At 63.3% G+C, this 27,133-nt stretch overlaps 3 protein-coding genes across 5 annotated transcripts; 2 read left to right on the top strand and 1 right to left on the bottom strand.

Moving 5' to 3' along the window:
• The first annotated feature begins 112 nt into the window (after positions 1-112).
• Positions 113-5,284, top strand: LOC136302100 (uncharacterized). Its single transcript, XM_066205412.1, has 6 exons — positions 113-421; positions 1,114-1,124; positions 2,979-3,075; positions 3,156-3,267; positions 3,950-4,048; positions 4,514-5,284. Exons 1-6 carry the CDS (start codon positions 113-115, stop codon positions 5,257-5,259), a joined length of 1,374 nt encoding a protein of 457 aa, XP_066061509.1. The 3' UTR covers positions 5,260-5,284.
• A 2,671-nt stretch (positions 5,285-7,955) lies between these two features.
• Positions 7,956-15,256, top strand: PLVAP (plasmalemma vesicle associated protein). 2 transcript variants are annotated; one of them, XM_066205449.1, is made up of 7 exons: positions 7,956-8,322; positions 8,445-9,560; positions 10,714-10,792; positions 11,916-12,508; positions 13,990-14,098; positions 14,674-14,743; positions 14,860-15,256. In XM_066205449.1, the coding sequence occupies exons 2-7, from the start codon at positions 9,183-9,185 to the stop codon at positions 14,864-14,866; spliced, it is 1,236 nt and encodes a 411-aa protein (XP_066061546.1). In that variant the 5' UTR covers positions 7,956-8,322; positions 8,445-9,182; the 3' UTR covers positions 14,867-15,256. The 2 variants fall into 2 exon arrangements, with proteins under 2 accessions (XP_066061546.1, XP_066061545.1); XM_066205448.1 differs by having other exon boundaries at positions 7,956-9,560.
• Positions 15,257-16,300: 1,044 nt separating this feature from the next.
• On the bottom strand, positions 16,301-25,534 carry GTPBP3 (GTP binding protein 3, mitochondrial). 2 transcript variants are annotated; one of them, XM_066205443.1, is made up of 9 exons: positions 25,491-25,534; positions 24,785-25,032; positions 23,041-23,127; positions 22,129-22,331; positions 20,909-20,981; positions 19,248-19,414; positions 18,126-18,343; positions 17,731-17,997; positions 16,301-16,646 (listed from the first exon to the last, which is right to left on the bottom strand). In XM_066205443.1, exons 1-9 carry the CDS (start codon positions 25,526-25,528, stop codon positions 16,379-16,381), a joined length of 1,569 nt encoding a protein of 522 aa, XP_066061540.1. In that variant the 5' UTR covers positions 25,529-25,534; the 3' UTR covers positions 16,301-16,378. The 2 variants fall into 2 exon arrangements, with proteins under 2 accessions (XP_066061540.1, XP_066061541.1); XM_066205444.1 differs by having other exon boundaries at positions 18,126-18,291; positions 19,248-19,391.
• Positions 25,535-27,133: the final 1,599 nt, after the last annotated feature.

Genomic DNA, 27,133 nt, shown 5'->3' with positions numbered 1-27,133 from the left:
ACCTCAACCCACGCGGCGACAATTACGGCGCCGCCACCGCCACACCCCGGCACGGCCACCGCCGCCACCGCCAGAGCGGGTCCCCGCGCTGTCCCCTGCCGTCCCCTCCAGCATGGACCCCGCGGTGCCCAGGGCCACGCTGAAGGTGCTGGCGCTGTGCGCGGCGCTGCTGGCGCTGGTGGCCGCGGTGACGGTGGCGGTGGCGGTGATGGTGTGGCGCTCCGAGGCGCTGGGGCAGCTCCGCGGCTGCCGGGAGCGGGCGGCCAACGAGAGCCGGGAGCTCGGCGAGCGCCTGCAGGAGCTGCGGCGGCAGCGGGACGGGCTGCGCAGGGACGGCGACACGCTGCGACAGGAGCTGCAGCGGGCGCGAGGGGACAGCGGCAGGGACAAGGCCAGCCTGGCGTCCTGCCGGCAGCGGGCGGTAGGTGGCCCGAGGGACGAGGAGAGGTCTTGGTGGCGTTGGGATGGGGACAGCAGCTCCTGTCACCTCACCCGGGTGCTAACCACTGTCCCCTGTCGCTGTGGGTGGCCCGAGGGATGGGGACATGGCGGGGTTTGGGATGGGGACAACAGCTCCTGTCACCTCACCCGGGTGCTAACCACTGTCCCCTGTCGCTGTAGGTGGCCGGAGGGATGGGGACATGGCGGGGTTTGGGGTGGGGACAACAGCCCCTGTCCCCTCAGCACTGTCCCCTGTCCCCATAGGTGGCCAGAGGGTGGGGGGACAGGGCAGTCCCTTGTCACTTTGGGATGGGGACAACACCCCCTGCCCCCTCAAGGACCCCCTCACTGTCCCCGTAGGTGGCCCGAGGGATGGGGACATGGAGGGGGTTGGTCACTTTGGGATGGGGACAACAGCCCCTGTCCCCTTAGGGAGCCCCTCACTGTCCCCAATCCCTGTTGGTGACCAGGGGATGGGGACAAGGAGGATCTTGGTCACTTTGGGATGGAAAAAGGGATGGGGACAACACCCCCTGTCCCCTCACCAGCCCCTCACTGTCCCCGTAGGTGGCCCCAGGGATGGGGACATGAAGGGGGTTGGTCATTTTGGGACGTGAACGACACCCCCTGTCCCCTCACCCGGGTCCTAACCACTGTCCCCTGTCCCCGTAGGTGGCCAGAGGGTGGGGACAAGGCCTTCCCTGGTGGCTTTGGGATGGGGACAACACCCCCTGTCCCCTCAGGAGCCCCTCACTGTCCCCATAGGTGGCCGGAGGGATGGGGACAAGGTGATCCCTGGTCACTTTGGGATAGAAAAAGGGATGGGGACAACACCCCCTGTCCCCTCACCGCCGAGCCCTGGGTGGCCCCGGCTCCATCCTGGGGGGACACAGCTGCCACCTCCCTGCAGGGACATCCCAAAACTGGAGCCCTGGGTGCTCCTGGGGGTGGGCACAGCCACCACATCCCTGCAGGTGACACCCCAAAAACGAGTCCTGGATGTCCCTGGGGGTGGGCACAGCCTGCAGGGGACACCCCAAAAACGAGCCCTGGATGCTCCTGACTCCATCCTGAGGGGACACAGCCGCCACATCCCCGCGGGTGACACCCCAAAAACAGAACCCTGGATGTCCCCGGGGTGGTCACAGCCGCCACATCCCCGCGGGTGACACCCCAAAAACAGAACCCTGGATGTCCCCGGGGTGGGCACAGCCACCACATCCCTGCGAGTGACACCCCAAAAACAGAACCCTGGATGCTCCCAGTGGGGCCCAGCCGCCACATCCCCACGGGTGACACCCCAAAAACAGAACCCTGGGTGCTCCCAGGGGGACACAGCCGCCACATCCCCGCGGGTGACACCCCAAAAACAGAACCCTGGATGTCCCCGGGGTGGTCACAGCCACCACATCCCCGCGGGTGACACCCCAAAAACAGAACCCTGGGTGCTCCCAGGGGGACACAGCCGCCACATCCCCGCGGGTGACACCCCAAACGCGGGCCCCGGGTGCTCCCGGCCCCGTCCCGCCCGTCCCAGCGCGGCTATTCCCGGCCGTGCCCGGCCGCTCGGTGGCTGTAATTTCCCCACCGCGGCCTGCCGCGTTTGTCCTTCCCGGGTATTTTTAGCTGCGGGCGCAGCCGGGAAAAGGGCCCGGAGGAAGAGCCGGGTCCCGCCGCCCCTCTCGGGCTCATCCGGCTGAACAATGGCCCGGAGAGGCTGAACAACGTTCCCGTTTCCCGGGGCTGGCGCCGGGAGCCCCCGGGCAGGCTCTTGGAGAGATGCTGTCACCTCCCCTGGCACCGGCGGTGTCACCCGCGGGGTCACCTCGGCCTGCTGGGACAGGTCACGTCGGCCCCAGGAGGAGGGTCACCTCAGGGGTGAGGGGTTGTCCCCGAATCGGTGTCCCCAAGCCTTGATGGGAGGGGGACAGGAAGCCGAGGCCACCAGGAGGGTGGGGACAGCTTGGGGACATCACTGACATGGGTGCCCTGGGCTCCCCATGCTTCCCCCTCCGGGGAAGAGGGATTGTCCCCAAATCCGTGTCCCCAAATCCATGAAATCCATGTCCCCACCCCCTAGGGGGAACCTGAGGCCACCAGGGCCTGGGGACACCTTGGGGACATGGGTGACCTGGGTGTCCTGTGCTCCCCACACACAGGACGAGCCATCCCTCCAAGGAAGAGGGATTGTCCCCAAATCCGTGTCCCCAAGCCTTGAAGGGAGGGGGACAGGAAGCCGAGGCCACCATGGCCTGGGGACACCTTGGGGACATGGGTGACCTGGGTGTCCTGTGCTCCCCATAGCACAAGCCACCCTTTCAAGGACTTCAGGATTGTCCCCAAATCCGTGTCCCCACCCTTCTGAGGAAGATGACAGGGACACCCAAAGCCACCGTGGGCGTGGGGACACCTTGGGGACACGTGGTGACAGCGAGGCAGAGGAGCAGCCGGGCTCTGCCAGCGGATGAAGAGGCGGGGAGGAGCGGGGCGGGGGGTGACACTGCCCGGCGCTGTCCCCACGTGTCCCCTGTCCCCAGGCCGGCCTGGAGGCCAATGTCACCTCGCTGGGGGACGAGCTGGTGGCGCTGCGGCGCGAGCGGGCCGAGCTGGCCGGTGACAAAGCGGCGCTGCAAGGTGAGCCCTGTCCCCCGCGCGCGGCCGGGACCGGCGTGTCCCCCGGCCCGGGGTGACACCGGTGTCGCCGCTGTCCCCAGAGGAGGCGCGGGGGCTGCGGCGGCGGCTGCAGGAGGCGCTGGAGCAGCAGCGGGAGCTGCGGGAGCGCCGGGAGCGCTGCGAGGGGCGACAGCGGGAGCTCCAGGACACCCTGTAAGGTCCCTGTGCCCTGGGGACACTCCCCTGTCCCTCGGGGACATCCCTCTGTAAGGCCCCTGTCCCCCGGGGACACCCCCCTGTCCCTCGGGGACATCCCTCTGTAAGGTCCCTGTACCCCGGGGACACCTCCCTGACCCTTGGGGACATCCCCCTGTCCCCTGAGGACACCCCCTGTAAGGTCCTTGTCACCCCCCGCAGGGTGGGCCAGGCCCAGAGCAGCCACGCCCAAAAAGAAGCCACGCCCCCTCCCCTCCACCACTGTGACATCCGTGTGACATCCTGCCCTGTTCCTCCCTCCCCACGGGGACCCCGCATGTGTCCCCACCGTCCCCTCCTCCTCTGTCCCTGTCCCTGTCCCGTCCCTGTCCCTGTCCCCTGTCCCCTGTCCCCTGCCCCCTGTCCCCTGTCCCTGTCCCCTGTCCCCTGCCCCCTGTCCCCTGTCCCCTGCCCCCTGTCCCCTGTCCCCTGTCCCCTGTCCCCTGCCCCTGTCCCCTGTCCCCTGTCCCCTCCCTGTTCCCCGTCCCTGTTCCCTGTCCCTGTACTTGTCCCCTGTCCCCTGTCCCTGTCCCGGTCCCCGTCCCCCCACTCCCGCCCTGTCCCTCCATCCCTTGGGGACCCCCGGTGTCCCCCCCCCGGGACAAGGCCACCCCCCGACGTGTCCCCGCTGTCCCCACAGCCGGGACTACGCGGCCGAGCTGGAGGCGCTGCGGCGGCGGGGCAGGGACAGGGACAGGGACAGGGACAGAGCCAGCGGCCGCAGGTGTCCCCCGGCCCGGTACCTCTGGGGGGACCCGGGGAGGGGGGACAGCGCGGGGAGGGGGGACAGCCTGGAGGGAGGGGACAGCCCGGGGAGAGGGGACAGCCCGGGGAGAGGGGACAGCGCGGGGAGGGGGGACAGCGCGGGGAGGGGGGACAGCGCGGGGAGGGGGGACAGCGCGGGGAGAGGGGACAGCGCGGGGAGAGGGGACAGCGCGGGGAGAGGGGACAGCCCGGGGAGAGGGGACAGCCCGGGGAGAGGGGACAGCGCGGGGAGAGGGGACAGCGCGGGGAGAGGGGACAGCGCGGGGAGAGGGGACAGCCCGGGGAGAGGGGACAGCCTGGAGGGAGGGGACATCCCGAGGAGCGGGGACACCGCGAGAAGGGGACGCAGCAGGGAATGGCGGCTTCGTTGCCATTGTCACCCGTGTCCCCAGGGCAGCAGGACCCCGTGTGGGACTGACCCCCTGTCCCCCCCTTGCAGGAAGGGCTGAGGACCCCCAGCCCCCCCGGCCTCGCCCCCGCGGGCGCGACATTCCCGGTCCCGCCGTGTCCCCAGCGCGACATTCCCGGTCCCGCCGTGATGTCCCCAGCGCTGCCACCAGCGGGGACTCAGCCCCGGAGCAGCCCCGGGGGCGATGGGGGTGGGAGAGGGCTCTCGATCCCGCCGGGATTCCTGATCCCATCCCGTGTCCCGATCCCATTGATGGATTCCTGATCCCACAGTGGCTCCCGATCCCATCCTGTGTCCCGACTCCATCACATCCCGATCCCGCCACGTGCACTGATCCTACAGTGTCCCGACCCCCTTGCGTGTCCCGATCCCGCCGTGTCCCAGTCCTGATCCCGATCCCGCCATATCGTGATCCCGCCGTGTGTCCCGATCCCGCCATGTCCCAGTCCCGATCCCGATCCCACCGTCTGTCGCGATCCCTCCGTGTGTCCCTATCCCGATGGCACCGCGTGTGCCGATCTCGCCGAGTATCGCGATCCCTCTGTCGCGACCCCTCCGTGTCCCGACGCCACGCCGCCCCGATCCCTGTGCGGTGCCACCACGTGTCGCCGTCGCGTTCCGCAGCCGGACAGGTGACACGGGGCGTCCCTTTCCCGGCTTTTGGGGATAATTCCGGCTCATCCCGGGCACTTTTCCCTGGAATCCGCCCCGGGGTCAGCGCCACACCCACCGGGAACTCCGGGAATTTGGGGGATTTGGGGGATTTTGGGAATTAAAGCCGCGCTGCCCGCCGGGACACGTCCCTGTGCCACCAGCCCGCTGTCCCCTGTCCCCTGACCCCAAACCCAAATGTCCGCCCCAAACTCCAGGGGTTTCTCCCAGCCCGGATCCAACGGCGCTGCCAGGGACCCCAAATATCCCGGGGGGACCCCAAAACACCCCCGGGGGGACAGGGAGCCCCCAAAACACCCCCGGGGACTCTGCGGAACCCCAAATACCCCGGGGGGACCCCAAAACACCCCCGGGGGGACAGGGAGACCCCAAAACACCCCCGGGGACTCTGCGGAACCCCAAATACCCCGGGGGGACCCCAAAACACCCCCGGGGACTCTGCGGAACCCCAAATACCCCGGGGGACCCCAAAACACCCCCGGGGGGACCCCAAAACACCCCCGGGGGACAAAGAGACCCCAAAACACCCCCGGGGGGACAGGGAGACCCCAAAACACCCCCGGGGACTCTGCGGGACCCCAAAACACCCCCGGGGGGACCCCAAAACAACCCCAGAGACGTTGGGGGACCCCAAAACACTTCCAGGGGGACAGGGGGACCCCAAAACACCCTCAGGGACTCTGCCAGGGGACCCCAAAACGCCCCAAAGGGGGGGGAAAGGGACACAGAGCCTGTGTCACAGGCACTGTCACCTTGTCCCCATCCCGTGGGGATGTCGCGACCCCCCAGCCCCGCAGGATGCCCGGGGGGGCTCCGGTGGGAACTCCGGGGGGCTCGGGGGGGCTCCGAGGGGCTCGGTGGGAACTCCGGGGGGCTCCGGGGGGGCTCGGGGGGGCTCCGAGGGGTTCGGGGGGCCTTCGGGGGGCTCCGAAGGGCTCCGGAGGGCTCCGGGGGGTTCGGGGGGCTCCGGAGGGCTCCGGGGTGCTCCGAGGGGTTCGGGGGGCCTTCGGGGGGCTCCGAAGGGCTCCGGAGGGCTCCGGGGGGCTCCCGGGGCTCGGGGGGGTTCGGGGGGGCTCCGGGGGGCTCCCGGGGCTCGGGGGGGTTCGGGGGGGCTCCGGGGGGCTCGGGGGGGCTCCGGGGGGCTCCCGGGGCTCGGGGGGGCTCGGGGGGCCGGTGCGCCGGGCGCTGACCCCGGGCCGGTGGCGGTTTCCTGGCCTGGCTGCCGCGCGTCCCTCGGGGCCGGGGAAGCGCCCGCGGTGGCCGCGGGCCGGTGCCGCTGCCGGAGCCGCTCTCGGCTACCGCCGCTTCCTTTTCCTGAGCTGCGAACAACAGTGAGTCACCCGCGGGCCCCCGGGGACAGTGACACCCCCGGGGACGGTGACACCCCCCGGGGACAGTGACACCCCCGGGGACAGTGACACCCCCGGGGGCAGTGCCACCCCCCCCGGGGACAGTGACACCCCCCCCGGGGACAGTGACACCCCCCCGGGGACAGTGCCACCCCCCCCGGGGACAGTGACACCCCCGGGGGGACAGTGACACCCCCGGGGGGACGGTGACACCCCCCGGGGACAGTGACACCCCCGGGGACAGTGACACCCCCCCCCGGGGACAGTGACACCCCCGGGGACAGTGACACCCCCCCCGGGGACAGTGACACCCCCCCCGGGGACAGTGACACCCCCGGGGGGACGGTGACACCCCCCGGGGACAGTGACACCCCCCCCGGGGACAGTGACACCCCCGGGGACGGTGACACCCCCCCGGGGGGACAGTGACACCCCCCCGGGGACAGTGACACCCCCCCGGGGACAGTGACACCCCCGGGGACAGTGACACCCCCCCGGGGACAGTGACACCCCCGGGGACAGTGACACCCCCGGGGGGACAGTGACACCCCCGGGGACAGTGCCACCCCCCCCCGGGGACAGTGACACCCCCCGGGGGCAGTGACACCCCCCGGGGGGACAGTGACACCCCCCCGGGGACAGTGACACCCCCGGGGACAGTGACACCCCCCGAGGGACAGTGACACCCCCCCGGGGACAGTGACACCCCCCCGGGGACAGTGACACCCCCGGGGACAGTGACACCCCCCGGGGACAGTGACACCCCCCCGGGGACAGTGACACCCCCCGGGGACAGTGACACCCCCCCGGGGACAGTGACACCCCCCGGGGGCAGTGACACCCCCCCGGGGGGACAGTGACACCCCCCCGGGGACAGTGACAGCCCCGGGGACAGTGACACCCCCCGGGGACAGTGACACCCCCCCGGGGACAGTGCCACCCCCCCGGGGACAGTGACACGCCCCGGGACAGTGACACCCCCGGGACAGTGACACCCCCCGGGGGGACAGTGACACCCCCGGGGACAGTGACACCCCCCGAGGGTACACTGCCACCCTCCTGACCCCGCCGGGAGGGCCAGAGGTGACACCAGAGGTGACATCCCGGTGTCCCGGTGAGGCGCTTCCAGCCTCAGAACCAGAGGGCTCGGGGGGTCCGGGGGGTCCCAGGACACCGGGATGTCACCTCTGGTGTCACCTCTGTCCCCCCCGGCGGGGTCAGGGGTGTCCCCGAGGCGGGGGGGGGGGGGGGGGACATCCTGCGCTGCGGCCGCGCTTTGCTCAGGAAGCGGCCGCAGGAAAATCCAACTTTCCTGGAAACTTCAAAGCGGCTCCGAGAGTGCCGGGAAACCGCGTCCGGTGCCCGTCCCGTCCCTGTCCGTGTCCCTGTCCCTGTCCCATCCCTGTCCCTGTCCCATCCCTGTCCCATCCCTGTCCCTGTCCCATCCCTGTCCCCATCCCTGTCCCTGTTCCAGGGGCGCCCCGGGCACAGAAATGGGATGGAGGGAATAAAATCCCTTTTTGTTTTCCACTCCAGGAACAGCAATCCCAGCACCAGCGCCCTGATAACTCAACGGGATCGAATTCCTTGGAATTCCCACGCCGGGGCGGGTGGGAATTTTGAGGCGGGAAAAAAATTCCAAACAATTCCAGACAATTCCAGGGGCGCACCAGGAACTAAAACTGGATGGAAAGAACAAAATCCCTTTTTTTTTTTTTTCTTCTCTCCACTCCAAGAACAACAATCCCATCGCCCTGATAACCCGGAGGCTGGGAAGGATGAGGAGGAGAGGGAAAAGGAGGAATTCCCACACCGGGGGTGAGAATTCCGGGGCGGGAGACAATCCCAGACAATTCCAGACAATCCCAGACAATTCCAGACACCTAAATTGACGGAAAGAACAAAATCCTATTTTTTTTTTTCCTTTTCTCCACTCCAAGAACAAACAACCCCGCAGGAGCTGCGCCCTGCTGACCCCGCGGGATGGAATTCCCACACTGGCGGTGAGAATTCCAGGGCGGGAGACAATCCCAGACAATTCCAGGCACCAAAAATGGACAGAAAGAACAAAATCCTATTTTTTTTTTTCCCCTCTCCACTCCAAGAAACAACAATCCCAGCACCCTGATAACCCGACGGAATCCAATTCCTTGGAACTCTCGTGCCAGGGATGGGAATTTTGGGGCGGGAGACAATTCCAGACAATTCCAGGCGCCAAGACTGGACGGAAAGAACAAAATCCTATTTTTTTTTTCCTTTTCTCCACTCCAACAACAAACAACTCGAAGAAGTTGAGCCCTGATCACCCGGTGGGATCAAATCCCTGGAATTCCCATGCCAGGGACGGGAATTTCGGGCCAGGAGACAATCCCAGCCACCAAAACTGGACGGAAACAACAAAATCCTATTTTTTTTTTTCCTTTTCTCCACTCCAAGAACAACCAACCACCAACCCCGCAGGAGCTGCGCCCTGCTGACCCCGCGGGTCCCCGGCAGCATCCGGCACGGCAGGAAGGAGCCCGACAGGAGGAAATATTAAATCCAAGGATATAAAATAAACACCGCGCCGGGAGCCGCCCCACCCCAAACCCCCCCCCCCCCCCCCGGGTGAAAAGCGGGATGCGGGCGGGCTGGGACGGCCACAACCCGTGAGGAGGAAGAAGAGGAGGAGGAGGAAGATGGAGAAAAGCAGCTTCGCCATGGCCAAATTCGGCCTGGAGCACAAGGAGGCGATGCCCAAGCGCGACTGCGGCTTTTACCTGAAATACATTTTCCTGTTCACGTCGCTGATCCAGTTCCTGATCATCCTGGGGCTGGTGCTGTTCATGGTGTACGGGAACGCGCAGGCGGGCACGGACACGCACCTGCGGCTGCTGGAGGAGAAGGTGCAGAGCCACTACCGCCGCATCGTGGCCCTGGGCGCCGCCAACGCCAACCTGAGCCGCGCCCTGAACGCCACCCTCAAGGACAAGGACAAGCTGCAGGGGCTGGCGCTGAAGGTGCAGAGGGAGCTGGACAAGTGTAACAGCAGCCAGGCCGGGGGCGGCGTGCCGCAGGTGAGGGGGCGGGGGGGGTTTTCTTCCTCCTCATCTTCCTCATCCTCGTGCTCCGCATGCTCCTCATCCGTCTCTTCCTGCCGCTCTCCCGGAGCTCTCCCAGCGCTCCTGAGGTGGTGCCAGGGGGTCTTTTTGGGGTTGTCTGATCCCTCTCCTCCTCTTCCTCATCATCCTCCGCATCCTCTCCATTCTCTTCTTCCTCCTCCTCATCCTCTCCATTCTCCTCTTCCTCCTCATCCTCCTCATCCTCCCGCTCTCCCGGAGCTCTCCCAGCGCTCCTGAGGTGGTGCCAGGGGGTCTTTTTGGGATTGTCTGATCCCTCTCCTCCTCTTCCTCATCATCCTCCGCATCCTCTCCATTCTCTTCTTCCTCCTCATCCTCTCCATTCTTCTCTTCCTCATCCTCCTCATCCTCCCGCTCTCCCAGAGCTCTCCCAGCGCTCCTGAGGTGGTGCCGGGGGGTCCTTTTGGGATTGTCTGATCCCTTTTCTCCTCTTCCTCATCATCCTCCTCATCATACTCATCCTCTCCATTCTCCTCATCCTCCTCATCCTCCTCATCCTCCCGCTCTCCCGGAGCTCTCCCAGCTCTCCTGACGTGGTGCCGGGGGGCTTTTAGGACTCCCTGATCCCTCTCCTCCTCCTCCTTTTTCCTCTCCTCCTCCTCCTCCCGCTCTTCCTCCTCCTCATCTTCATCCTCCTCCTCCTCCTCTCCAAGCCCCGGCGCCTCGTCCTCGGGGTGTTTTTGGGATGTTCTGATCCGCTTCTTCCTCCTCCTCTTCCTCCCGCTCTCCCGGAGCTCTCCCGGAGCCCCTGAGGTGGTACCAGAGGGACCTTTTGGGATTCTCTGATCCCTCTCATCTTCCTCATCATCCTCCTCTTCCTCTCGGAGCTCTCCCGGAGCCCGTGGTCCTTTTGGGATGTGCTGATCCCCTTCCTCCTCCTCCTCCTCTTCCTCCTCCTCTTCCTCCCCTCCAGACCCCGGAGCTCTCCCGGAGCCCACGAGGAGATGCCGGGGGGATCCTTTTGGGATCTTCTGACTCCCCTTCCTCCTCCTCATCCTCCTCCCCAACCCTCGGGGTCTCATCCTCGAGGCGTTTTTGGGGTGTTCTGACCCTTCTTCCTCCTCCTCCTCCTCCTCCTCCTCCCGCCCAGCTGCAGGACCTGGTGTACCAGCAGGTGAGGTTGGAGAGGTGCCGCATGACCGTCACCCTCATCAACACCACCTGCAACGGTGAGAGACCCCCCGGCCCCCCAAAAACACCCTGGGGACCCCCCGAGCCCCTCCCCACCCTCCTGGGACCCCCAGAGCCCCCTGAGGACCCCCCGAGCCCCTCCCCACCCTCCTGGGACCCCCCAGAGCCCCGTGAGGACCCCCAGAGCCCCTCCCCACCCTCCTGGGACCCCCCAGAGCCCCGTGAGGACCCCCCGAGCCCCTCCCCACCCTCCTGGGGACCCCCAGAGCCCCCTGAGGACCCCCAGAGCCCCTCCCCACCCTCCTGGGACCCCCCGAGCCCCTCTCCACCCTCCTGGGGACCCCCAGAGCCCCTCCCCACCCTCCTGGGACCCCCCAGAGCCCCCTGAGGACCCCCCGAGCCCCTCTCCACCCTCCTGGGGACCCCCAGCACCTCCTTCCCTCCCTTTGTAGACCCCCAAATCTCCGTTGCCACCCTCCAGGGACCCCCAACAGCCCCTGAGGATCCCCAAGAATCCCTTTTCCCACCTTTTGGGGACACCCCAGCACCCCCTTCTCCCCCCTTGGGGACCTCGAACTCTCCATTGCCACCCTTTGGAGACCCCCAACACCCCCTGAGGACCCCAAGAATCCCTTTCCCCACCCTTTGAGGACCCCCAACACCCCTCAAAACCCCCAGCACCCCCTCCCCACCCTTTGGAAACCCCCAACTCTTCATTCCCACCCTCCTGGGACCCCCAGCACCCCCTGAGGACCCCCCAGAACCCCTTTTCCCACCCTCCTGGGACCCCCAGCACCCCCTGAGGACCCCCCAGAACCCCTTTCCCCACCCTCCTGGGACCCCCAGCACCCCCTGTGGATCCCCCAGGACCCCTTTCCCCACCCTCCTGGGACCCCCAGCACCCCCTGTGGACCCCCCAGGACCCCTTTCCCCACCCTCCTGGGACCCCCAGCACCCCCTGAGGACCCCCCAGGACCCCTTTTCCCACCCTCCTGGGACCCCCAGCACCCCCTGAGGACCCCCCAGGACCCCTTTCCCCACCCTCCTGGGCACCCCCGACACCCCCAAGTGACCCGTACCAGGCACCCCAAACCACGGGGTGACACCTGGGGAGGTCCCAACCCCTGTGCCCCCCCAATGTCCTCCCCCCCCCCCCAAAAGCCGAGAAGCTGCAGCTGCAGCGGCAGCTGGACCTGACCAGCTCCTCCAAGAGCAGCCTGGAGGAGAGCGGGCGGCAGAGACAGGCCCAGCTGGCCAAAGCCACCCAGGAGAGGGACAAGTGCCAGCAGGAGCTGCGCGGCGCCAGGGCCGAGGGCGACTTCAGCCGCACCGAGCTGCAGCTGCAGAGGCACGAGTGCCGCTCGCTCCAGAGCGACCTGGGCGACAAATTCCAGAGGCTCTCGGAGCTGGCCAAGCAATTCCGCTGCGCCGAGGCCGAGGCCGAGCTGCGGCAGAGCCGGGATCGCGCCGAGGCGCTTTTCCGACGGCAGCAGGAGCGGGATGCCCAGTTCGTCTGGAGGGAGAGCTGCGAGCTGAGCGTGCAGCAGTGTCACCTCAACTGCTCCCGCGAGCTGCAGGAGCTGCGGAAAACCGTGCAGGGCTTGGAGAAGAAGGAGAAGGACGGGCTGGAGGAGAGGAGGAAGCTGGAGGCCGAGAAGGAGAGGGCGGGGAAGGAGCTGGAGGAGAAGAGGAAGGCGGCCGTGGCGCAGGCGGAGGCGCTGAGGGAGCAGCTGGTGTTCTGCATGGCGGCCAAGGTGGGGACAGGGGGACACTGGGGACATGGGGATATGGGACACGGGGACATGGGGACAGGGGGACACTGGGGACATGGGACACGGGGATATGGGATATGGGGACATGGGGACATGGGCCGTGGCACAGGCGCTGAGGGAGCAGCTGGTGTTCTGTATGGCAGCCAAGGTGGGGACAGGGAGACACTGGGGACACTGGGGACATGGGGATATGGGACACAGGGACATGGGGACAGGGGGACACTGGGGACATGGGACACGGGGATATGGGATATGGGGACATGGGGACATGGGCCGTGGCACAGGCGCTGAGGGAGCAGCTGGTGTTCTGCATGGCGGCCAAGGTGGGGGCAGGGGGACACTGGGGACACGGGGGACATGGGGGCTCCCTTGGGGACATGGGGATATGGGACATGGGACATGGGGACAGGGGGACACTGGGGACATGGGACACGGGGATATGGGACATGGGGACATGGGACACGGGGACATGGGACATGGGGACACTGGGACTCCCTTGGGGACATGGGACATGGGGATATGGGACACGGGGATATGGGGACATGGGACACGGGGACACGGGGGACATGGGGGCTCCCTTGGGGACATGGGGATATGGGACATGGGGGTATGGGACATGGGGACACGGGGACATGGGACATGGGGACACTGGGACTCCCTTGGGGACATGGGGATATGGGACACGGGGACATGGGGACATGGGACACGGGGACACTGGGGACATGGGGATATGGGACACGAGGATATGGGACATGGGGACATGGGCCATGGCGCAGGCGCTGAGGGAGCAGCTGGTGTTCTGCATGGCAGCCAAGGTGGGGACACTGGGGACTCCCTTGGGGACACAGAGGCTCTCATGGGGACAGTGGGGACACTGAGGACATGGGGCACAGGGGACACGGGGCATTGGGACGCAGAGCACTGGGGACATGGGGCACTGGGGGACTTGGGGACAGGGGGAGTTGGCAACTTGGGGACGTGGGGACATGGGGCACTGGGGACGTGGGTCACTGAGACATGGGGAGTGCCATGGAGACATGGGATTTTCCGGGGTGGCACCACTGACCAGTGTGTGACTCTGAGGGTGGCACCACTGACCGGTGTCCCCAGTGACCGGTGTCCCCACTGCCCGGTGTCCCCAGTGACCGGTGTGTGACCCAGGGTGTCCCCAGTGACCGGTGTGTGACCCAGGGGTGTCCCCAGTGACCGGTGTCCCCAGTGACCGGTGTGTGACCCAGGGGTGTCCCCAGTGACCGGTGTGTGACCCAGGGGTGTCCCCACTGCCCGGTGTCCCCAGTGACCGGTGTGTGACCCAGGGTGTCCCCAGTGACCGGTGTGTGACCCAGGGGTGTCCCCACTGCCCGGTGTCCCCAGTGACCGGTGTGTGACCCAGGGTGTCCCCAGTGACCGGTGTGTGACCCAGGGTGTCCCCAGTGACCGTGTCCCCCGCCCCTGTCCCCCAGGACGTGCCGGGGCTGCGGGGGGCGGGCAGCGCCGCCCGCTCGGGCGCCTTCCCCGGCCCGGGCTCCTACCTGGACCTGCTGAGGAACCCGGCCACGCTGGGCACCCTGGGTGAGTCCCTGTGGGGCTGGGGACACTCGGGGGGTCGCCGTCCCATCCCAATCCCATGGATCCCATGGATCCCATCCGACAGGCCCCATCCCAATCCCATGGATCCCATCCCATGGATCCCAACCCCATCCCATCCTATGGACGCCATCTCCACTCAATCCCATCAATCCCATGAATGCCATCCCACTGATCCCATGGATCCCATCCCATCCCAATCCCATCCCATCCCAATCCCATGTATCCCAGTCCAAATCCCATGGATCCCAATCCCATCCCATGGATCCCATCGATCCCATCCCTGAATCCCATGGATCCCCATCTCAATCCCACCCCAATCCCACGGATCCCAATCCCACGGATCCTATCCCATAAATCCCACCTCAATCCCATGGAACCCACCCCATGGATCCCATAGATCCCATCCCAATCCCATCCCTGAATCCCATGGATCCCGATCCCACGGGTCCCAACCCCACCCCACGGATCCCAATCCCATGGATCCCACCCCACGGATCCCACGGATCCCAATCCCATGGATCCCACCCCACGGATCCCACGGATCCCAACCCCACCAGGCAAGCGGAACCTGGAGGAGCTCCAGCAGATGCTGCAGCTGATGGAGCAGTTCACCCCGAAGAACCCCAGGTGAGCAGGTGACACACAGGTGACACACAGGTGACACACAGGTGACACACAGGTGACACCAGGCCACCTTTCCCCGGGGGCCACCCGGGCTCTTCCTGATCCCGTTTTCCCCACAGCGCATAAAGCCGGAAAAGAAACCCCATGGAAAAGCCCATGGAAAACGCCAGGAGCCGCCCAGGAGGTGCTTCCCGCAGCACGGATGGCAAACCCCGCCCCGGGGCCACCCTCCCTCTGTCCCCTCTGTCCCCTCTGTCCCCAAGCCCAGCCCGCGTGTCCCCTCCGATGTATCCCCGCCTGGTTTTTGGCTGGAGCGGGACAACAGCCGGCCCCGAATTTTGGGGACAACTCGCCGCCGGTGTGCATGGAAATCCATGGGGGGGGGGAACAAAAAAGAAACTCGGGATGAGGAGTGGGAATTTCAGGAATTTCGGAATTGTGGCTGGGCGCAGAGGGGCGGGAAACGCCCGGGGACGAGGGGACAGCGATGTCCTTGTCACCAAAAGAGCGGGGACAGGGATTTATTCCCGGGATTTTACAGCCGCGTTTCCTGTGGAAAATCCTTTTCCTGCCTCGTCGCCTCTGCCCGCACGCCAGGCGCCACCACGGTGTCCCTTGTCCCCTGCGCCACTGCGGTGTCCCTTGTCCCCTGCGCCACTGCGCTGTCCCTTGTCCCCTGCGCCACCAGAGTGTGCCTTGTCCCCTCGGCGGTCCCCTGAGCCACCCCGAGTGTCCCTTGTCTCCTGTGCCACCCCGAGTGTCCCTTGTCCCCTCGGCGGTCCCCTGTGCCACCAGAGTGTCCCTTGTCCCTTTCCCGGTCCCCTGTGCCACCCCGAGTGTCCCTTGTCCCCTTGGCGGTCCCCTGCGCCACCGGAGTGTCCCTTGTCCCTTTCCCGGTCCCCTGCGCCACCAGAGTGTCCCTTGTCCCCTCGGCGGTCCCCTGCGCCACCCCGAGTGTCCCCCGAGCCGTGCCCACGCCGGGATCAGGGCACCGCCACCTCCTGCCACCCCTCGGAGGACGGCGATGTCACCGCGTCCCCCTCCCCTCCTCCCCTTTCCTGCCCGGCCCCGGGATGGGGCGGCGGTGACAAAGGTGACAAAGGTGACAAATTCCCACTGTCGCCCAAGGCCTGGGAAGGGCCTCAGGCACCGCCGGAGGATTTCCTGGAATTCCTCCATGGATAATCTTGGAGCACCAGGTGCTTCCCGAGCCCCCGGAGCGCCCGGCTGGGGGGTGGCACGGGGGACAGGGGTGTCCCCAAGAGATGTCACCGTTCGCGGGGTGGCCGAGCCCCACACCTCGCATGGACTGGGGGGAATCCCGTGGATTGGGATGGATCCCGGGGGTCCCAAACCCCTCACGCTGAATCCTCGGGCTTTGGGGCCACAGGGATGTCACACCGGGGACGGGGACACCCCAAGGTGGCGACACGCCAAGGCGGGGACACCCGGGGGTGGCTTTTCCCTTCCAGCTCCCCTTGGGGTTTTTTTTTCCGGGGTTTTTCCACCCCAAAATTTGGGATTTGGGACACGCCACCAGCGAGGCGACACCACCAAAGCCACCAAAGGCACCACGGTTTAATCCTGGTGACACCGCGACAACGACAACAAGACAGGGGTGACCCCACAGCGTCCCCGTCACTTCCCCACGCAAAAATCCCTAAAAATGATCTCCAGGACTTCCTCCGCTCCCACCTGCCCCGTGATCCTGCCCAGCTCCCGCCGCGCCAGCCGCAGCTGCTCGGCTGCCACCGCCAGGTCACCGATGTCCCCGCTGTCCCCGATGTCCCCGCTGTCCCCGCTGTCCCCGCGGCCGAAGCGCGCCAGCGCCGCCGCGCACGCCCCGAGGTGGCGGCTGTGCCTGCTCTGCGTCAGGCTGGGGGAGCCCGAGAGGGGATCCCCGCACCTGGAAAACGGGATCGGGGTGGGAAATGGGGATTGGGGACCCCAAAACGGGGATTGGGGACCCCGAGAGGGGATTGGGGAAGGGAAAAGGGGATTGGGAACCCCAAAAGGGGATTTGGGACCCCGAGAGGGGATTGGGGACCCCGAGAGGGGATCCCCGCACCTGGAAAACGGGATCGGGGTGGGAAATGGGGATTGGGGACCCCGAGAGGGGATTGGGGACCCCGAGAGGGGATCCCCGCACCTGGAAAACGGGATCGGGGTGGGAAATGGGGATTGGGGACCCCAAAACGGGGATTGGGGACCCCGAGAGGGGATTGGGGACCCCGAGAGGGGATTGGGGACCCCGAGAGGGGATTGGGGAACCCGAGAGGGGATTGGGGACCCCGAGAGGGGATTGGGGACCTCGAGAGGGGATTGGGGACCCCGAGAGGGGATTGGGGACCCCGAGAGGGGATCCCCGCACCTGGAAAAGGGGATCGGGGTGGGAAATGGGGATTGGGGACCTCGAGAGGGGATTGGGGACCTCGAGAGGGGATTGGTGACCCCGAGAGGGGATTGGGGACCTCGAGAGGGGATCCCCGCACCTGGAAAAGGGGATCGGGGTGGGAAATGAGGATTGGGGACCCCGAGAGGGGATTGGGGACCTCGAGAGGGGATTGGGGAAGGGAAAAGGGGATTGGGAACCCCGAAAGGGGATTTGGGACCCCGAGAGGGGATTGGGGACCCCGAGAGGGGATCCCCGCACCTGGAAAAGGGGATTGGAAGTGGGAAAAGGGAATCAGGCTGGGAAAAGTGGGTTTGAGCATGGAAAAGGGGATCAAGCATGAAAAAGGGGGATCAGCCATGAAAATTGGGATCAGCCACGGAAAAAGAGGGATCAGCCAAGGAAAAAGAGGGATCAGCCATGGGAAAAAGGGGGTCAGGCATGGAAAAACGAGGATCAGACATGGAGAAGGGGATCAGCCATGGAAAAAAGGGGATCAGTCAAGGAAAAGGGGATCGGCCATGGAAAAAGAGGGATCAGCCACCCCAGAGCCCCCCAAACCCCGGGATGAGGATTCGGGATCCCCCCCAGCACTCACAGCTGCACCAGCTGTTGCGTCAGCACCTCCAGCAGCTCCGGCAGCCCCTGGCCCGTGTGGCAGGACAGCAGGGTGACAGGGGTGGCCCCACAGGTGACACTGGGGGACCGCCCGTGCCCCCCCAGCAGGTCGGCCTTGTTCAGCACCAGCACGCAGGGCACGCCCGGGGGGGGCTCCAGCGCCGCCAGCGCCGCCCCCAGGGCCACCGGCGTGGGGGACACCGAGGTGACATCCAGCACGGCCAGCACCAGGTCGGCCTGGGACAGCCTGGGGGGGACACGGGGCGGTGTCACCTTCCAGGAATTCCCTCTGGGATTTTGGGAATTATCCCGGCCTGGGGACACTGGGAATGGTTCCCTCTGGGATTTTGGGACTTACCCCGACCCCGAACTCACCGTGCCCGTGCCCGTGTCACCCCCTCGTGCTCCACGGGGTCGGTGGCGTGTCGCAGCCCCGCGGTGTCACTGAGCACCAGCGGGTACCCCCCGATGTCCAGGGTCACCTCCAGCACGTCCCGCGTGGTGCCCGCCATGGGGGACACGATGGCGGCCGGCCGCCGGCCTGGGGACAGCGGGGACGGGTCACCTCGGGGAGTGTCCCACCCTGGGATGGCCTGGGGACAGCGGGGACGGGTCACCTCGGGGACTGTCCCACCCTGGGGACAGCCAGAAGGGTCACCTCGGGGAGTGTCCCACCCTGGGATGGCCTGGGGACAGCGGGGACGGGTCACCTCGGGGAGTGTCCCAGCCTGGGGACAGCGGGGACGGGTCACCTCAGGGACTGTCCCAGCCTGGGATGGCCTGGGGACAGCGGGGACGGGTCACCTCGGGGACTGTCCCAGCCTGGGATGGCCTGGGGACAGCGGGGACAGGTCACCTCGGGGACTGTCCCAGCCTGGGATGGCCTGGGGACGCGTCACCTCAGGGACTGTCCCACCCTGGGATGGCCTGGGGACAGCGGGGACGGGTCACCTCGGGGACTGTCCCAGCCTGGGATGGCCTGGGGACAGCGGGGACAGGTCACCTCGGGGAGTGTCCCACCCTGGGATGGCCTGGGGACAGCGGGGACAGGTCACCTCGGGGACTGTCCCAGCCTGGGGACAGCGGGGACGGGTCACCTCGGGGACTGTCCCAGCCTGGGATGGCCTGGGGACAGCGGGGACAGGTCACCTCGGGGACTGTCCCAGCCTGGGATGGCCTGGGGACAGGTCACCTCGGGGACTGTCCCACCCTGGGGACAGCGGGGACGGGTCACCTCGGGGACTGTCCCACCTTGGGGACACTGGGAATAGTTCCCTCTGGGATTTTGGGAATTGTCCCACCCTGGATGACCTGGAGACACTGGGAATGGTTCCCTGGGGGATTGTCCCACCCATGGGTGACCCGGGGACAGCAGGAACGATTCCCCCTGGAATTTCAGGACCACCACCCCCCCTCCCCTCCTTCCACAGGTGCCACCCCGCCCTGGGGCCACCGTGACCGCGTCCCTTTGGGATATTTTTGGGGACAATGACTCACAGAGCAGGTTGAACAGGCTGCTCTTGCCCACGTTGGGGGGCCCGGCGATGACGGCCCGGACCCCTGCCCGGAGCAGCTCGCCCCGGCGCCCGTCCCGCAGCTGCGCTCGGATGTCCCGCTCCAGCGCCCGCACGGTGACAGCCACTGCGGGGACACGGTGACAGCCACTGCGGGGACACGGTGACAGCCACTGCGGGGACACGGCCGGGGGACAGCCCCGCGTTTGGAGGGGGGGGAAATACACCGGGAGGGGGGTTTAAACCAGGAGGAAAACATCGGGAGAGGATCCTGATCCTGAAATTTGGGGGAAAACACTGGGAGAGGATCTAGGTCCTGATCCTAAAATTTGGGATGAAAAACACCCAGAGAGGATCTGGGTCCTGATCTGGAAATTTGGGATAAAAACACCAGGAAAGAATCTGGGTCCTGATCTCAGAATTTGGGATAAAAACACACCGGGAGGGGTTGTTTAAATTTGGGGGGGGAAATACCGGGAGGGAGTCCTGATCCTGAAATTTGGAGGAAAAAAAAAACAAACAACACTGGGAGAGGATCTGGGTCCTGAAATTTGGGGGGAAAACACCGGGAGAGGGGTTTTTTTTTAAATTTGGGGAAAAGCAGCAGGAGAGGATCTGAGTCTTGATCCTTAAATTTGGGGGAAAAAAAAAAAACACCAAAATTTAAATTGGGGAAAAATATTGGGAGAGGTGTTTATATTTCAGGCAAAACATCAGGAGAGGATCTGGGTCCTGATCCCGAAATTTGGGAAAAAATACTGGGAGAGGTCTTTAAATTTGGGAAAAAACACTGGGAGAGGATCCTGATCCTTAAATTTGGGGGAAAAACACCGGGAGAGGATCTTGATCCTGGAATTTGGGGAAAAAACACCAGGAGTGGATCTTGATCCTGGAATTTGGGGAAAAAACACCAGGAGTGGATCTTGATCCTGGAATTTGGGGAAAAAACACCGGGAGAGGATCTTGATCCTGGAATTTGGGGAAAAAACACCGGGAGAGGATCTTGATCCCGGAATTTGGGGAAAAAACACCGGGAGAGGATCTTGATCCTGGAATTTGGGGAAAAAACACCGGGAGAGGATCTTGATCCTGGAATTTGGGGAAAAAACACCGGGAGAGGATCTTGATCCTGGAATTTGGGGAAAAAACACCGGGAGAGGATCTTGATCCTGGAATTTGGGGAAAAAAACACCGGGAGAGGATCTTGATCCTGGAATTTGGGGAAAAAACACCGGGAGAGGATCTTGATCCTGGAATTTGGGGAAAAAACACCGGGAGAGGATCTTGATCCTGGAATTTGGGGAAAAAACACCAGGAGAGGATCTTGATCCTGGAATTTGGGGGAAAAAACACCGGGAGAGGATCTTGATCCTGGAATTTGGGGAAAAAACACCAGGAGAGGATCTTGATCCTGGAATTTGGGGAAAAAACACCAGGAGTGGATCTTGATCCTGGAATTTGGGGAAAAAACACTGGGAGAGGATCTTGATCCTGGAATTTGGGGGGGAAAAAAAAAACCAAAAAAACACCTGGAGAGGCTTCATGTGCTGATCTTGAAATTTGGGAATGAAACACTGAGAGACGATCCGGGTCCCGATCCTTCAATTTGGAATAAAACCACTGGCAGAGGCAGCGGCTCCTCACCTTGTCTCAGAACCTCTTCCTCCACGTCCTCATCCTCGCCGAAATCGATGAAGGCCTCCAGGTGGGCGAGGGCCTGGGGGTGGGGACGCCGAGGTCAGGGATGTCCCCAGGGTGGTGGCCACACAGGTGAGCCTCACCTGGGCCCAGCCACACCCTGTCCATCAAATCTCTCTATTCTTTTTTAAAATACATATTGAAATGTTTGCGTATTTTTATATCTATTATATTTTCTATTTTATATATTTATATATAGGGAGATGATATTATCTATTATTATATGCTGATTCTCATGGGCCAAACCCCTGGTTATTACAGGTGCACTAACTCCTCACCCCCAAAATAGATAACGTTTTATATCTACATATAGAAATAAAATTATCTATTTAATATCTATACATTTATATACATATATATACACCATGCTATCTATCATTATATTATATACTCATTCCTAGGGGACGGCCCCCTTTTTATTACAGGTGCACTTACTCCTCACCCTCAAAATAGATAACGTTTTATATCTACATATAGAAATAATATTATCGATTTTGTATCTATGCATTTATATATTTATAAGTTACGACTTGTCAATTATTATTTATAAACTAACTATTATGATTAATAATAATATTAACAACAGTATTATTATTATGAACATTAACAATAATGATATTAAAATAACTTAAAATAATATCAAAAATTAATATATCAATAATCATTATTTATTAATATTATTACGAGCTTTTATATTAATATCAACAATGACATTAAAATAACTTAAAATAATAACAAAAATTAATATTAATATCAATAATTATAATTAATTATAATATCAATATCGATATTAATAATGATGATATTAAAAGAACGTAAAATGTTATCGAAAATTAATATTAATATCACTAATCATTATTTAATAACATTACTATGAGTTTTACAATCAATATTAATAATGACATTAAAGTAACTTAGAATAAAATCAAAAATTAATATTAATATCACTAATTATTATTTATTAATAGCAATATGAGTCTTGATATTAATATTAATAATATTAAAACAACTTAATATCAAAAAGTAATATTAGTATCACCAATAATTATTCATTAACGCTAATATGAATCTTAACATTAATATTGACATAGATATTAATATTAATAATGATATTTAGATAACCCATAAACATGAAGCCGTTTTCGCCCGCACCCTGCAGCCCGCACCTGGGTGAGGGCGCGGCTCCAGCGGCGGCAGAGGCGGCCCAGCTCGCCCTCCATGTGCCGGAGCGCCTGGCGCCGCTGCGCCTCCGTGCGGGCCGCCAGCAGGTCCCGCAGCCCCTCGGCCGCCGCCAGGTCCAGCTTGCCGCGCCGGAAGGCTCGCAGCGTGAACTCCCCCGGCTCGGCCGGGCGCAGCCCCGGGACACGGCCTGGGAGGGGATGGAGGGAGAGATCGCGGGGGAAAGGGGTGGGGAGGGGTCGGGCAGAACCCCCGGGATCACAAAGGGATGGGGAAGGGTCGGGCAGAACCCCCGGGATCACAAAGGGATGGGGAAGGGTCGGGCAGAACCCCCGGGATCACACAGGGATGGGGAAGGGTCGGGCAGAACCCCTGGGATCCCAAAGGGATGGGGAAGGGTCGGGCAGAACCCCCAGGATCCCAAAGGGATGGGGAAGGGTCGGTTAGAACCCTCGGGATCACAAAGGGATGGGGAGGGGTCGGTCAGAACCCTCGGGATCACAAAGGGATGGGGAGGGGTCGGTCAGAACCCCCGGGATCCCAAAGGGATGGGGAAGGGTCGGTCAGAACCCCCGGGATCACACAGGGATGGGGAAGGGTCGGTCAGAATCCCAAGGGGAACAGGGAAAAAAGATGGAAGAAGATTATCCAGCACCCACAGCATCCCAAGGATCAGGGTAAGATGGAAAAGGCACAGGACAGGATCAGGGGTCACACCCAGAGCCTGCAGCACCCCGAGGATGAGGATTTGATGGGAAAAGGATCGGGATAAGATGGGAAAGGGGCAGGACAGGGTCGGGGGTCTCACCCAGAGCCTGCAGCACCCCGAGGATGAGGATTTGATGGGAAAAGGATCGGGATGGGTTGGGAAAGGGGCAGGACAGGGTCGGGGGTCTCACCCAGAGCCTGCAGCACCCCGCTGACCACGGCGGGCCCCCCGTGCACGTGCAGCTCGGCGCAGTCCTCCCCGGTGAAGCTGCGGGGCCCTGCGGGCACACGGCGCCGGGGTGGGCACCCCCAGCTCCCACCCGGCCCCAGAACACCCAAACACCCCGAAATGGGGCTCGGGGGGGCCCCGGGACGGGCCCTCTGCCCTGAGCAGCCCTGTGGGGTCGCTGCAAAGGGACCAACCCCAAACGGGGCCAGGACAGGGGGTGTGACAGTCCCCGAGACCCCCATGGGGCACTGAGCCCCCCAAAAACATCACCCAAACCCCAATCTGTGCCCCCCAATCCGGGAACCAGACCCCCATGGGGAACTGAGCCCCCCCGAAACCCCAATTTTTGCACCCCAACACCCAGTGTGTGCCCGTGCCCCCCTAAACCTGGGAACCAGATCAGGAGGGCTCCGAGCCCCCCCCAAATCCCAAATCTGTGGCCCCAAACCCCAAACCGTGCCCCCCAAACCCCGATCTGTGCCCTCCAAACTCCAATTTGTGCCCCTCAAACCCCAATTCGTGCACCCCAAACCTGGGAACTAGACCCTCATGGGACACTGAGCCCCCCAAAACCCCCCAGACCCCAATTTATGCCTTCAAACCTGGGAACCGGACACCCCCAAACCCCAAATCTGCGCCCCCAATCCCCAAATTTTTGGCCCGTAAACTCCAATGTGTGCACCCCAAACCCCAATTTTTGCCCCCCAAACCCCAATTTTTGCCCCTCAAACCTGGGAACCAGACCCCCATGGGACACTGAGCCCCCCTCAAACCCCCCAAACCCCAGTGTGTGCCCCCTAACCCCAAATTTTTGCCCCCCAAACCTTAGCCTGTGCCCCCCAAACCCCAATGTGTGCTCCCCAAACCCCAATTTTTGGCCCCCAAGCCCCAGTGTGTGCCCCCCAAACCCCAATTTGTGCCCCCCAAACCCCAATGTGTGCCCCCCAAACCCCAATGTGTGCCCCCCAAACCCCAGTGTGTGCCCCCCAAACCCCAATTTGTGCCCCCCAAACCCCAGTGTGTGTCCCCCAAACCCCAGGGTGAGCCCCCCAAACCCCAATGTGTGCTCCCCAAACCCCAATTTTTGCCCCCCAAGCCCCAGTGTGTGCCCCCCAAACCCCAATGTGTGCCCCCCAAACCCCAATTTGTGCCCCCCAAACCCCAATGTGTGCCCCCCAAACCCCAATGTGTGCCCCCCAAACCCCAATTTGTGCCCCCCAAACCCCAATGTGTGCCCCCCAAGCCCCAGTGTGTGCCCCCCAAACCCCAGGGTGAGCCCCCCAAACCCCAGTGTGTGCCCCCCAAACCCCAGGGTGAGCCCCCCAAACCCCAGTGTGTGCCCCCCAAACCCCAATGTGTGCCCCCCAAACCCCAATGTGTGCCCCCCAAACCCCAATGTGTGCCCCCCAAACCCCAGTGTGTGCCCCCCAAACCCCAGTGTGTGCCCCCCAAACCCCAGGGTGAGCCCCCCAAACCCCAATGTGTGCCCCCCAAACCCCAATGTGTGCTCCCCAAACCCCAATGTGTGCCCCCCAAACCCCAATGTGTGCCCCCCAAACCCCAATTTGTGCCCCCCAAACCCCAGTGTGTGCCCCCCAAACCCCAGTGTGTGCCCCCCAAACCCCAGGGTGAGCCCCCCAAACTCCAGTGTGTGCCCCCCAAACCCCAGTGTGTGCCCCCCAAACCCCAGGGTGAGCCCCCCAGACCTGGGAACCAGACGACGAGGCCGCGGTCCAGGGTCTCGGCGCTCTGGGGGTCCCGGATGTGTCTCAGGGCCATCACCCGGGGCGGGGGGATTTCGGGGGTCCCGGTGAGGCTCTGCAGAGCCCCCCGGCTGCCCGGGCCGCTGGCACGGATCACGGCCACCCCGCAGCGACCCGGGCCCGAGGACAGGGCGAAGATGGTGTCACCTGTCCCCGCGGGTGTCACCGCGGAGCTCAGGGGGCGCGCCCACCTGGGGGAGGGATGGGTGGGTGGGGTCGTTAGGGGCACACCTAGGTGGGTGCAAAGGGGAGGAGACCCCCCGGGTTCAGGCGGTCTCCTTCCCAGGTATTGCTCTTCTCAGGTGACATCCCTCCCCAGGTACTCCCCCTCCCCATGGATCCCTTCCCCAGGTATTTTCCTCCCCAGGTATTTCCCCGTCTCCAGGTGAGACCCCTCCCCAGGTACTCCCCATGCACGCCCCCTCCTCAGACACGCCCCCTCCCAGGGCACGCCCCCTCCCCAGAAATGCCCCTTCATCAGACACGCCCCCTCCCCAGGTACGCCCCCTCCCCAGGTGCGCCCCCTCCCCACGGCCCCCAACCCTCCCGGCTCCGCCATTCTCGTTCCCCCCATCCCGCAGCCACCCCCGGGGCTGTCCCCGTGTCCCTCCTGTCCCCTCTGTCCCCTCTGTCCCCGTGTCCCCGTTACCTGCCCCGCGCCGCCCTCACGGCCCCACGCAGCGCCATCGCCGCCCTCCCGCTGCCCTCAGCACGGCCCCGCCCACCGCCGCACGCCATTGGACAATACCCACAGGGGGCGTGACCAGCGTTAAAATCCCGCGTCTGATTGGCTAATAACCAGCGACCGGCCTCAACGCCCCCTCCCATCAACGCATGCTATTGGTCAACGCACCACAGGGGGCGCGGCTAATGGTGAAACGCGGCTTTTGATTGGTTAATAAGCGAACATGGCGGCGCCCTGGGTGAAGCCGTGCGGAGCGGGCGGTTCCGTACAGGGCTCCCCGCGTGTCCCCTCGGGGTTGTCCCCGCGTGTCCCCTCGGGGTTGTCCCGCACCCCTCGGGGACAGCCGAGCCCCTCCCCGCTCCTGTGAAAAACGAGGTTTATTTTTCTTTGGTAAAATTAAAAAAGTTTTAATAAAAACACAACAGGAGATAGAAATAAAGGGTTAACGGTTGGGTGTTCGGTATTTAGCTCAGAGGGAAATTATTATTTATTATCCCTGCAAAGTGCCTAAAAAACGCACCAAAACTCACCGCAAACATCCTAAAAATCCCCCCAAAAACCCCAAAAACCCTGAAGTAGGAGCAGCCCCCGAGCTCGGTGCTCAGGGGGGTCCCAGCTCCAGGGAATTCCCAAATTCCCGGTTCCTGCAAGGCCTGGAACACCCCCGGGCTGACCCCACCCTGTGCCAAAGTTTTCCCAAAGTTTTCCCCAAATTTCCCCCCAATTTCCCCAAATTTTTCCCCAATTTTTTCCCCAACTTTCCCGCGATTTTTCCCCATTATTTCCCCCATTTTCCCCCCAATTTTTTCCCAATTTTCCCCAAAATTTTTCCCCAATTTTTCCCAAATTTTCCAAATTTTTGCCAAATCTTCCCCAATTTCCCCCAATTTTTCCCCAGTTTCCCCCCAAATTTCCCCAAAATAACTGCCGGGAACCCTACCGAACCCGCCGGGATTTTTTGGGGGGGGACTACATGGAACCCCTTTAGGATGAGGGGGGGCCTCTCGGGGGGGGGATGGGAAACCCAAAATATCAGCAGGACAAGGCGCACCCCGCTCGGGTTACCGGGCCGGGGGGGGGCACTGAGGGGACACCGAGGGGCGCGGGGGGGACACTTGGGGACAACGCTGGTGGCACTTAGAGCAATGAGGGGGCTGGGGATATAAGGGGAGGGGGATTTTGGGGACATCACGGGGGTCAGAACAACACACAGAGCAAGGGGAGGGGTGGCGACAGAAGGGGAGGGGGACTTTGGGGACACGGGGTGACATCACGGGGGTCACGACAACACACAGAGCAATGAGGGGGGTGGGGATATAAGGGGAGGGGGATTTTGGGGACATCACGGGGGTCACAACAGGACACAGAGGATTGAAATGGGTGGGGATATAAGGGGAGGGGGACTTTGGGGACATCACGGGGGTCACGACAACACACAGAGCAATGGGGGGGGTGGGGATATAAGGGGAGGGGGATTTTGGGGACATCACGGGGGTCACGACAACACACAGAGCAATGAGGGGGGTGGGGATATAAGGGGAGGGGGATTTTGGGGACATCACGGGGGTCACGACAACACACAGAGCAATGAGGGGGGTGGGGATATA

This window comes from Chamaea fasciata, unplaced genomic scaffold (genome assembly GCF_029207755.1).
Source record: "Chamaea fasciata isolate MVZ Bird 193981 ecotype frontalis unplaced genomic scaffold, bChaFas1.0.hap1 SCAF_28, whole genome shotgun sequence".
Taxonomy (NCBI): Eukaryota; Metazoa; Chordata; class Aves; order Passeriformes; family Sylviidae; genus Chamaea; species Chamaea fasciata.
Note: the sequence above shows the minus strand (reverse complement) of the source record. Positions and strands in the feature narration are given on the sequence as shown.